The sequence below is a fragment of the Oncorhynchus keta genome, chromosome 37, assembly GCF_023373465.1.
Source record: "Oncorhynchus keta strain PuntledgeMale-10-30-2019 chromosome 37, Oket_V2, whole genome shotgun sequence".
Classification (NCBI taxonomy): domain Eukaryota; kingdom Metazoa; phylum Chordata; class Actinopteri; order Salmoniformes; family Salmonidae; genus Oncorhynchus; species Oncorhynchus keta.
This window is the reverse complement of record NC_068457.1, coordinates 7,482,432-7,493,977: the sequence shown is the minus strand read 5'-3', so window position 1 is coordinate 7,493,977 and position 11,546 is coordinate 7,482,432. Positions and strand designations below refer to the sequence as shown.

Below are 11,546 nucleotides of genomic sequence, written 5' to 3'. Positions count from 1 at the left end.
TAGTTGAAGTTTCCTCTAGGTGCAGATCTAGGATCAGCTTCCCCATCCCCAATCATAAACTTAACCGTTAGTGGGGGAAATGCTAAACTGACCCACGACCGTAGACTAGGGGCAACTTCACCCTACACCTCAGAGTGGCATCGTGTCATTCTTATGACAGCTTTATTGCAGGAAGTGCAATCTTCAACTCCCACGTTACTATTCTGTTGGATCATATTTCATTTCATAGGGAACCGTGACCTTTTACAGAAATGCCACCCATTCATAATTGCTCACAGATGTCAGGGGTTTTAGGCAGTTAATTAATTGGGTGTTGTTGGTGGGAGTTTTTGCCTTTCGTCTTGCACCGGCAGGCAGAGATGGGAAAACTTAACATAAGTACCAACAATAGTGTAATTGTATTCGATCAAGTCCCAGTTCCCAAGGAAAGAAGCATTTTCCATTGGCAACAACAGACAGCAACAAAAATGTGGTAGGCTACCTTAGTGGCAACTCCACAGTGCTTATGGAAATAGCACAGCATTGAATATATCTAGTCCTATACAGAGACTCTGTGATGGTAGATTTGAAATGCTCTTTAGATAAATTGCAAGTCTGTCTTTTCAGGGGTTGAAACATTTATCACAGTTTGGGCTCCTCTTTTCCTTTCCCTTCTTTGGCCCTTTTGTTCTTATAGTCAACATCGGCTAAACTTAGAGGGAATACAGATTCAGGACATTCTTTTTCTCTTCTGCAAACCTGTTGTTTACAGAATCTGCTGCCACATTAGCACCCTCTTCCCTTTAAAGTGCACTACTATTGACCGGAGCCATGTGGGCCCTGGTCAGTCAAAAGTAGTGCACTACATAGGGAATAGGGTGCCATTTTAAATGAGACCATTATGGTGTTACCCAAGTGACAGTGATGTTGGAGTCTCCTTCTCCCATAATTACAGCGGAATGACTTCCTTTGAGTCTTGGCCCGCAATCACAAAACGTCTCAAAGTAGGAGTGCTGATCTAGGATCTGGTCTCTGCTGTCTATATAATCTTATTCATTATGGACAATTTATTTTGCAAATCCTACATCAGGGGCCGTATTCATAAAGCTTCTCAGAATAAGTGTACTGATCTAGGATCAGGAACCTGCTGTCTATGTTATCTATTAATTCATTATTGACTAAAAGGCTAAACTGATAATACATCAGAGCCTGTATAGGAGTGCTGAGATCATAATGCATAAGATTACATGGACAGGGGGTACTGATTTGAGATCAGCATTCCTATCCTGAGACCCAGCGGAAGTCTGGAGGGGCCATTGAAACACTGCCACCCAGTGGAAAATATGTTTATTACACATTGTCCATAAATCAAATTAAATCAAATCAAATTTTATTTTATTTGTCACATACACATGGTTAGCAGATGTTAATGCGAGTGTAGCGAAATGCTTGTGCTTCTAGTTCCGACAATGCAGTAATAACCAACAAGTAATCTAACTAACAATTCCAAAGCTACTGTCTTATACACAGTCAGTGTAAGGGGATAAAGAATATGTACATAAGGATATATGAATGAGTGATGGTACGGGGCAGCATACAGTAGATGGTATCGAGTACAGTATATACATATGAGATGAGTATGTAGACAAAGTAAACAAAGTGGCATAGTTAAAGTGGCTAGTGATACATGTATTACATAAGGATGCAGTCGATGATATAGAGTACAGTATATATGTATGTATATGAGATGAATAATGTAGGGTAAGTAACATTATATAAGGTAGCATTGTTTAAAGTGGCTAGTGATATATTTACATCATTTCCCATCAATTCCCATTATTAAAGTGACTGGAGTTGGGTCAGTGTCAATGTCAGTGTGTTGGCAGCAGCCACTCAATGTTAGTGGTGGCTGTTTAACAGTATGATGGCCTTGAGATAGAAGCTGTTTTTCAGTCTCTCGGTCCCAGCTTTGATGCACCTGTACTGACCTCGCCTTCTGGATGATAGCGGGGTGAACAGGCAGTGGCTCGGGTGGTTGATGTCCTTGATGATCTTTATGGCCTTCCTGTAACATCGGGTGGTGTAGGTGTCCTGGAAGGCAGGTAGTTTGCCCCTGGTGATGCGTTGTGCAGACCTCACTACCCTCTGGAGAGCCTTACGGTTGAGGGCGGAGCAGTTGCCGTACCAGGCGGTGATACAGCCCGCCAGGATGCTCTCGATTGTGCATCTGTAGAAGTTTGTGAGTGCTTTTGGTGAGAAGCCGAATTTCTTCAGCCTCCTGAGGTTGAAGAGGCGCTGCTGCGCCTTCTTCACGACGCTGTCTGTGTGAGTGGACCAATTCAGTTTGTCTGTGATGTGTATGCCGAGGAACTTAAACCTTGCTACCATCTCCACTACTGTTCCATCGATGTAGATAGGGGGGTGTTCCCTCTGCTGTTTCCTGAAGTCCACAATCATCTCCTTAGTTTTGTTGACGTTGAGTGTGAGGTTATTTTCCTGACACCACACTCCCGAAGGCCCTCACCTCCTCCCTGTAGGCCGTCTCATCGTTATTGGTAATCAAGCCTACCACTGTTGTGTCGTCCGCAAACTTGATGATTGAGTTGGAGGCGTGCGTGGCCACGCAGTCGTGGGTGAAAAGGGAGTACAGGAGAGGGCTCAGAACGCACCCTTGTGGGGCCCCCGTGTTGAGGATCAGCGGGGAGGAGATCTTGTTGCCTACCCTCACCACCTGGGGGCGGCCCGTCAGGAAGTCTAGTACCCAGTTACACAGGGCGGGGTCGAGACCCAGGGTCTCGAGCTTGATGACGAGCTTGGAGGGTACTATGGTGTTGAATGCCGAGCTGTAGTCGATGAACAGCATTCTCACATAGGTATTCCTCTTGTCCAGATGGGTTAGGGCAGTGTGCAGTGTGGTGACATGATCAGACATATGAGTATATAAGGGGATTATGTTTATTACACAAATCCCACCATATATTTGCTGACGAAGGCCATGTTTGTGAGTATGTTTGTGTGTGTGTGAGTGTGTGTGTGTGTGCACGCGCATAGAGTGGAATAGATTGAGGTGTATGTATAGAGTCGAACCTATTGAGCTGTGTGTGTGTAGGGATGCGTAAGAATACCAAGACACACCACACTTGTGACAACAGTGTATAGGTCAACGTGATACTTTATTCATAAACCTAGGACCATATATATAATACTGTATAAATACTCTATATACTCTACATCCTTCTGTTATTTCAATACAATAACAAATAAAAAATACAACAATAATAAAAAAGCAACAAGATTATATTTAACAAAAATAAATTATGTTTGGATATTCTGTACAAAACGTCATCATCAAAAAAAAAAAAAACCTTCTCGGAAGGCAGGAGAGACTTACTTATGAAGTAGTAGCAGGAGAGAAGCCACACACACGCGCGTTCGCTTGCTCACACACCTCTTTGGTCTGGGGCGGGGCCGAGTGATATGGCTTTGAAATTGGTTTTGTTCAGTCCGGGATGCATTTGGAATAATACGTCTATTGGAACGAGTCTATTGGGAGATTCTACTGGAATGTTAGCAGCACATACCAACTTGTTCAGGAATGACCCGAAGTTGATTGAAATGAACTGTATTGAGTTAGTTTGGTTGCGTACAAAGTCGTATGGATTAGGAGGGACAATTCGGATTGTCTTTTGTTCTGCAACCTTTGAAACAGGAAGTGCCTCCAACCGATACAGGGAGTGGAATGTGTGGCAGTGAGACCATTCATTTGTTTCTAATACATATACATACATCCTCACCCCAAGGTAGCCAATTCTGTACAGTGATACATCTGGCATATATAGTCCCCCCAAGATGTCTGTCCAGTCCAGCTAGGACAGACAGCCCACACACACACACACGCACGCACGCACGCGCACACACACACACACACACACACACACACACACACACACACACACACACACACACACACACACACACACACACACACACACACACACACACACACACACACACACACACACACACACACAAGCATGTCATTGGCACCTAAAGCAGCATGCTTTTTCGAAAGAGAAGTGTCCACTTAAACTCTTCCTCCATCTCAGCTCCACTGACATGGGTGTAGAGGGAGGGAGAAGGTCCCAGTGTGACTGCATTGTGCCCCCATGCCAGCCCAATGGGCAGCTGCACCAAGTCTGTGTGGTGTTCTAGGGGTGGCAGTGGCACGGAGCAGACCCAAACAATACTAAAGTCTACCCTCAAAGTAGCTGGAGGGAGTTGAGAGAGAGGTTGTTGGCTCTGCAGTGTCAGTCAATCAGTCGGCCACATTGGACCCATTGGACCCCCCGAAAACACCCCCGAAAGCACTCTGCATGGGATGTAAACATTCTCATGATTGGTCAATGTATTATCAGGCGCAAAGTTCATGATGATATGGTTGTTTTAGTCCTTTTCATTCTTTCTTTCTTTCTTTCTTTCTTTCATGAGCTGTTCTTCAGGGACGTAATAATGAGGTGAGTCCCGACAGTCTTAGCAGGTGCTCTGGTTGCACAAGTCCAGCAGAGGTCGAGGCCTGTCTTTGGGGTCGCAGCTCTCGTGGGCGAGCGTACGCCCGTTGTGTCCCACGCAGCGTAGCGGGCGCTTGCGGAACCCACGGCCACAGCTCTTGGAGCACGCCGACCACTCTCCCAGGAACCATGAAGGACAGGGTTGTGTGGCACAAGGGCGTGAAGCCAACGGGCGCAGCTCCTCCGGGCACTCCCGCGATGGCCGCCCCTGGGGATCCAGACACAGCACCTCCCTCTGTTGAGTACCGACCCCACAGCTCTGCGAGCATGGGCCCCACTCCCGCAGGGTCCACTCAGCGTCCCCCAGCTCCCGGATGGCATTGATGGACTGGCGGCGTGCCACCGTTCCACCACTAGGTGACGCCAAAGTGGGTCTCGGGGCAAAGTAGCTGTATTTGACACGGGGACGGGGCGAGTCACCTACAGACAATACCTGGATGGTCAGGGCCTCGGGGAGGGGCGAGAAGCTGCGTAGACGCTCCAGGGAGGCGGAGCTACCGCTGTATCGTAGCAACGCCCCCTTGAGGGCGATGTCTGTTTCGAGAGTCATCAGCTTGTAGTCACCGTTCAAGAGGTAGGTGCCGTCCTGGCGCAACACTGCCAGGTAGCTGTTGTCATGGCGACCACCACCGGGGGCACGTTGCTTCACGTCCAGGTGAGTGGCGCCAGCGGGGATGATCACGACGTTCTGGTAACCAGGCCTGAGGGGCAGAAAAACACAAGGGTCAAACATAGCCAATGATAAAAAGTTATGCATAAGTGTAAGAGTTAAGTTAATTGTAAGAGTAAGAGACTGTGTTAAAAAGAGATGGCAGGGCTAAGAGGTTTAGAGTGATAGAGATATATTAATTAGAGAAAAATAGGATTCTACAGACTGTAGTAAAAGTTAGAAAATGGGTTCAACTAGAAAACAGTAATTTCTAGTCAAAGATGGCTGTTTTGAGGTCATAGGTCATTGTTCTCACCTGGCACGCTCCAGGGCACCCGACACTTTCTTGCAGGTTGAGCCGTTGCCTCCGCACACGCCGCACTTGTCGAAGCGACGGCTGGAGCCGATGATTCGGTCACAGCCCGCCTTCACACACTGACCCTGCACACACACTGAGGTGGAGTCTGGGCTGCAGGGAGTACCGTCAGCCACCTGACGGTTGCAGAGAAACAAATGTTAGCCTAGTTAGCCCAGACAGCATTAGCTTAGTCTAGTTAGCCTAGAGACAGTGTTAGCCTAGTTAGCCTAGAAAGTGTTAGGCTAGTTTGCCTAGACAGCATTAGCTTAGCCTAGTTAGCCTAGAGACAGTGTTAGCCTAGACAGTATTAGCCTAGTTAGCCTAGGCCGTGTTAGCTAGTCTAGCTAGCATAGACAGTGTTTGTCTACATTTTTGCAAAAGTATCTGTGGTGTGACCTCACTTACCTTGGGTTTCAGAATGAAGAAGTAGCCTGTGCCCTTGGCCCGGCACACCAGCTTGCAGCGGTCTTTGGGCGAGACGCCGGCATATTTGGGAACCCACTCCACACCCTCTCCCGAACCGAATGAGACCTGTGACGAAATATCGTTGTGGGCCAGACACTGCTCCTCGCGGAACGACACACCTACAGAGAAAGAGGGATGAAGAGAGAGAGAGAGGTGTGATATTCACTGTTAGATTAGCTTGAGCCTTATGTTAACTTTACAGTAGGCCGTGATATTCAAATATGGCTATTCTCGAACGTGTCGAAAGTATAAGTATGGGTACAATATGCAAGTCAGTGGCCTATGTGTCTAAATAAGGTTGTATAATTTCAAAGTATAAATATATGAATATGTATGGGTAATGAGAGTAATTAGTGTATCAGCTATGTAATAAGCATGAACTAAGTATGTCATAAGTGTGGCTAGTAGAGGCTCTTACCATTGCTACCAGGGCAGATTTCTGTGTTACAGGAGCGATATTGGATCCTCTTGCCCTCACAGTACTTGCCCCCGTTTTTGGGCAGAGGGTTATCACAGTCCCTGAAGGAGTACTGCACCCCTCCGTCGCAGGTACGGGAACAGTCTCCCCATGGTCCCCATACTCCCCAAGCACCGTTGACTGGAGTCTGCAACAGGAGACGACATCATCGTCATTCATAGTCACATACTAGCCCATATAACACTTCAATAGTCCTATAGGTAGTCCTATAGCTAAAAAGCTCATAGTTACACACACTATAGCCCCTATAAGGGGTACTCAACTCTTACCCTATGAAGTCCGGAGCCTGCTGGTTTTCTGTTCTACCTCATAATTAATTGCACACACCTGGTGTCCTTGGTCAAAATCAGTCTCTGATAATAAGGCAATGGAACTGGCTTCAAGGTCCAGATTTGAGTTTGAGTGTCCTATAACATTTCAACACTCCTATAGCTAGCCTGATATCTAAAACAAAAGACATAACATTGGACCTAATCCAATGCAGCTCAAACTAGCCAATCCCAAATCGGCATTATACTTCCTTTCCCCCCAACGGACCAATTCCATCACTCCCATTGACTTTAAGACTTTGTCATAGGGCCGTGTTATAAGAGGGTTAACACCCACCTGGTGACGAGCGGCCTCAGTCTTGCTCAGACAATGTCCCGCCAGGCAGAAGCTGTCATGGCCACACAGCGTCCCATCCGCCCACGGGAAGTTCTTGGTCTGACAGACCAGCAGTCCGTTGGTTGTGGTCACTGTGCACCAGAGTGCCACACATGTGGTACTCAGGTCGGGACAGTGCTGTGACTCCTCCCCGAAAGTCAGGCGACATTGGCGGTCAGCGTCGTACACGGTTCCGGGTAGCGTGGCAGGCAGCGGCTGGGACTTGTGGGGCTTGTCCAATAGGCACTGGCCGTGTCCGTTGTCCATGAAGGAGGTGACCATGAGGGCGGAGCAAGGCGACCAGGGCTGGAGTTGGTCCAGGTTGGACAGGGTGGATGCCATCATGTGCGAGCCCCAATGGTCACCGTTGACGCTGGCACACTGCTTGGAATCATCGTGGGGCATGTTGAACACGTGGCCTAGAGCGCAAAAGAGAGGGAGGAATGGAGAGAGGGGAGACAAGGGGTTGGTTTGGGACTGAGAGACGAGATGTGTACTGCGTGTGGCTAGTGACAGAGATGTGAATGTGTGGTGCATATGTGTCAGCTTGGCATCAGGGTATCATCTTACCAAGTTCGTGTGCCACGGTGAATGCCGCCTGCAGCCCGTCGTCCTCGATGATGGAGCAGCTCCTCTCCGGGTCGCACACCGTGCCCACATCCGCCATGCCTAGCGTGTCACAGGAGTGGGCGCCGCACAGGTCCTATAGGGGGTGAGAAGGGACAAAACACATCTGTCAAACTCACTGCTTTCCCACATACACACACAGACACAGAACCCATACCATAAAGCAGAACCCTGTTTCAAATCAAAAGTAGTGAGCTATATAGCGAAATGGGTGCCATTTGGAAAGCAACCAAGTAGTTGTGAAGGTGTTGCTTGTTACCACAGTGAACATCGGTGTAAAAAACATTGTGAAAACAGTGTTAAAACACAAAAGCAACATACCGTTCGGGTGAAGAGCACGGCCGTGTCGTAGTGCTCTGGGTGGCGGTCGCTGGGCGGGTTGTGCTGCCGCTGCCACTGGCAGAAGTTGCGGAGAGTCAGGGCAGCGTTAGACGACACCTGGGGGCCGCTCTCCTCCTCGTAGACCACCAAGAGCTTGACCACGGCTAGGCTGATGGAGTTGTGGATGGTGGGGTGGCGGTAGAGACGCGATGCCACCGCCATGATGGTGAGCAGGTAGGGCTTGAGTCCGGCACCGTGGAACTCGGCCATGGACTGATCGGCCACGATCATGATCTCCACGAAGCGGGGCGTGGACACAAAGCGCTTGGACCGCTGGTGGTGGGCTGGATGGAAAGAGAGAAGAATCGAGAGAGGTGAGACAAACTGGCCTAGAGTCAGACATTTAAGACAGTTCTCTTGTGAGAGCCTGGTTTCTCTGGTTTAAATTGATGAACTGTTAGTCTGTATACAGTCTGATGAGAGATGAGAGACTTGAAGATGAAATGTCAAATTGCTTATGGCAAATATCTGAGTGGTCACAAGTGATTTTATTTGAGTTGTAACAAGTGATACTACAGGCCATCATGGATTGTAAGCTACAAAGTTGTATTTTCTAGGACAGATCAAGAGCGCCTGAGCACTGAGAAGATCGACCTCTCCAGGTGCGTCTGGAGCAGCTCCAGCGGCTCTCATTGGGTGACTCAGCAGCCCCTTACTGAAAAACCACATGCATTTCACATGTGATTATTACACGTTTTAGTGTTCCAAAAACACGTTTTTACATGAGTTCCTCTGTGAAATTTCACGTGAAATCGTTTTCTCTGTATGGGCGTCTCTTCGTAAGGACTACATTCCCAAATTTACCTTCACTGGGCGGAAATTATATGTGAGAGGGGAGAAAAAAAATCTGGGAAAATGTCTGACAGTGCTGACCTGCAACGTGCAGTACCAGGAAGCGGCGAGACTAGTTTCCACCAGCCCCCGTGCCCGGCCCGTACCTCCCTCCCTCCCTCGGTCACTCCCCTCTCACTTCCTCCGAGCCTTTACCCTCCCCCTTCTCCCCTTGCCTGCGTATACTGTCAAAGCTGAGCCCATTCCCCGTTAACCCTAGCTGTGCACCGGTCAAAGTATCGACGTATCCACCCTTACCTCAACATTTAAATATATAGCCTTCGCTGTGTGTAATTATTAGAGGCTAAGATGTTTGCGTAAAAGTGGTATTTTACGCATCACTTCAAGACAGAAGATGAGGTAGTTTGGATAGACAAATCCTCAAGGCTAAACTCTGCCCGTTCCAGAAATTGAAGCCCCAGGACACGGCTGGTACAGGAATTTGTCCTTTTCGTTTGCCATACATGATGTAGACACACAACACAACTAAGTGACTATCTGCCACAGCTTGGCTTATGTTTTTTTCTTACTAAAAGATGTAGGCCTATGAATATGATTTAAAGTCAGCATATTCCTAAATGGACCCAAGTAAAATATTTTACCAGTGTTAATGCATACCTGGGTGGTCTGAGTTAGTGGTTCCATGGTCTACTTTTGTCTCCTGATTCTCTGGCAACCTGTCCTCGTCCTCGTTGACCCCACACTTTGAGCTGCTCTCCTCTGCAAAAGATGCCTGACCTCTCCGGCGAATGAGGTGGAGGTCCCCATCAATAGGCTGTGCATCAGTCGAATTATTGGGATAGATGAAGTACTCTTCACCTTGGAGGTAGAAGCCGCCCCGTAGTCCGTGGCACAGGTTGAGCGCAGCTGCGGAGTCCTCCTCCCCGTTCACTGTGCCCGAGAAGAAGCACTGAGTCTCGGCTGTGCTGCTGTCAGATTCCCGCTGCGCCTGCAACTCCGGGCTCCCCACCACATGGAACACAAACCCAGGTGCCAGGAAGGTCTGGTCCGGCTCTAGCTCCAAGACCACCCGTTTGCCAAATACGTCCAACCGGTAGACCCGCATCTCCGACTCCTTCTCTCGCTCCTCTACCGAAAGGGTCCGGCCCTGCTCGGCTTCCCTCTCCGGCCGAACCGGGTCGAGTCTGACCGGTACAACTGTACTTTCCTCCCATGTGCCGTGCGCCGCGCTCACGCACAGAGCGGTAATCAAACAGAACGAGACGCAAACGAACCACATCATATTCCGTGTCAAAACCCTTCAAACTGAAAGATAAAATGATATTGAAGTGTCTGGCGGAAGCAAGTAAAATCCGTAAAAGACTCCACTAATTACTAAAAAATATCAGTCCAAGAACTAAAACACCTCCAGAAATTGTGTAAGTGTAAAAAAAACTAAAACGGAAACAAATCCAGTGCAAAACCCATTCAAAATAGTCTACAGCTCAGACTTCATGTCTTGGTGCTTCAAGCTCGAGTCTTATATTCTCTTGGTCGAAAAAAGCTCAGCAGTAGATAAATTCCAACTCTTCGGGACGTTGGTGCTTCTTTCAGCCCTCTCTTGAATACTCAACAGCTGTTTGAGTTTCTATGTGACTTCGGGCGCAGGTTTTTTTCTACTGTGCCGTCTAGTTTCTGCTCTGATTTTGCCTTAAAGAAGGACAGACCCGGCTCCCTATATATCCCCCTACTCAGGACCACCCCTTCCTGAAGCCCCTTTGATCTTTTAGAGACGAAATCTCGTGCGCAACAAAACGCAGACATAGAGACGTGCCATAATAATCAATCAATGTGGAGTGGGACGCGTTTGGCCCAGAACATTTTTTTCCCCCTGCTCTGCTTGTAGGCGGGACTACAGCCCTCACTCCTCTCCCTATACCCCCGTCCTCCCCCTAAACGTTCTCATCATTTACACTAAAAACTCTCATACTTTTCGCCCCTGCTACTTTTACGCTGTGCTCATATATCCTATAGGCTATACCCACACGTTGAACGTAAATTACACTTCATGAAGGTGGCAGTGGTTTATCTGTGGCAGTGTTGTGGTGTCTGTGAAACTGGAGATGTGGGGATAGCAGGTCAGACATGGCAACCGTCGCACCGGGGCTCGATACGGGGAGCGAGGCGTCGTTTGCATAGCCTCAGTGCCAAGCGAGCTGTGCGCGGTGGCGGCCTGGCGGGTTTCCGTAGCTCTTCGGGGAGAGGGAGCTCAGAGGGGCCGGTGGGTTCTTAAGGTGGAATAGTCCCTTGGACGTATCTCCTTCGCCACTCAATCCTCCGAGGCCAGGGCCCCTCTCCTTGGACGGACACCCCCTCCCCTCCCCGCGCTCGTCTTCCCAGCTCCTCTTCTCAAACATATGGTGCAAACCGCATCACTTGTATAAATCCAGTACTCTGGAACCATTCCAAACGAATTATCCCCGGATTACTCGCCCCCTCCCAGTGACCGAGTAAACATTTGCTAAGTATTAGAGATCACGTTTGAATAATGATACGTGACACACCAATAAAAGACTAAACCCAACCGTGTCTATGTATGGTAAGTCTATTTACATGTGCATGTTA

General features: G+C 48.4%; 1 protein-coding gene across 1 annotated transcript; it reads right to left on the bottom strand.

Annotated features, from left to right (window-relative positions):
• Positions 1-3,133: 3,133 nt before the first annotated feature.
• adamts1 (ADAM metallopeptidase with thrombospondin type 1 motif, 1) lies at positions 3,134-10,743 on the bottom strand. The gene is made up of 8 exons (XM_035754928.2): positions 9,600-10,743; positions 8,091-8,434; positions 7,713-7,845; positions 7,104-7,561; positions 6,438-6,624; positions 5,960-6,138; positions 5,513-5,688; positions 3,134-5,248 (listed from the first exon to the last, which is right to left on the bottom strand). Exons 1-8 carry the CDS (start codon positions 10,222-10,224, stop codon positions 4,510-4,512), a joined length of 2,841 nt encoding a protein of 946 aa, XP_035610821.1. The 5' UTR covers positions 10,225-10,743; the 3' UTR covers positions 3,134-4,509.
• Between the last annotated feature and the right edge of the window lie 803 nt (positions 10,744-11,546).

What these genes read in the sequence shown, in the direction of transcription:
- adamts1 (XM_035754928.2), bottom strand. Translation starts at nt 10,224, where the DNA reads ATGATGTGGTTCGTTTGCGTCTCGTTCTGTTTGATTACCGCTCTGTGC. An exon ending in CACTAACTCAGACCACCCAG is followed by an intron (nt 8,435 to 9,599) that starts GTATGCATTAAC and finishes CTTTCCATCCAG; the next exon opens with CCCACCACCAGCGGTCCAAG. An exon ending in TCTTCATTCTGAAACCCAAG is followed by an intron (nt 5,689 to 5,959) that starts GTAAGTGAGGTC and finishes TGCAACCGTCAG; the next exon opens with GTGGCTGACGGTACTCCCTG.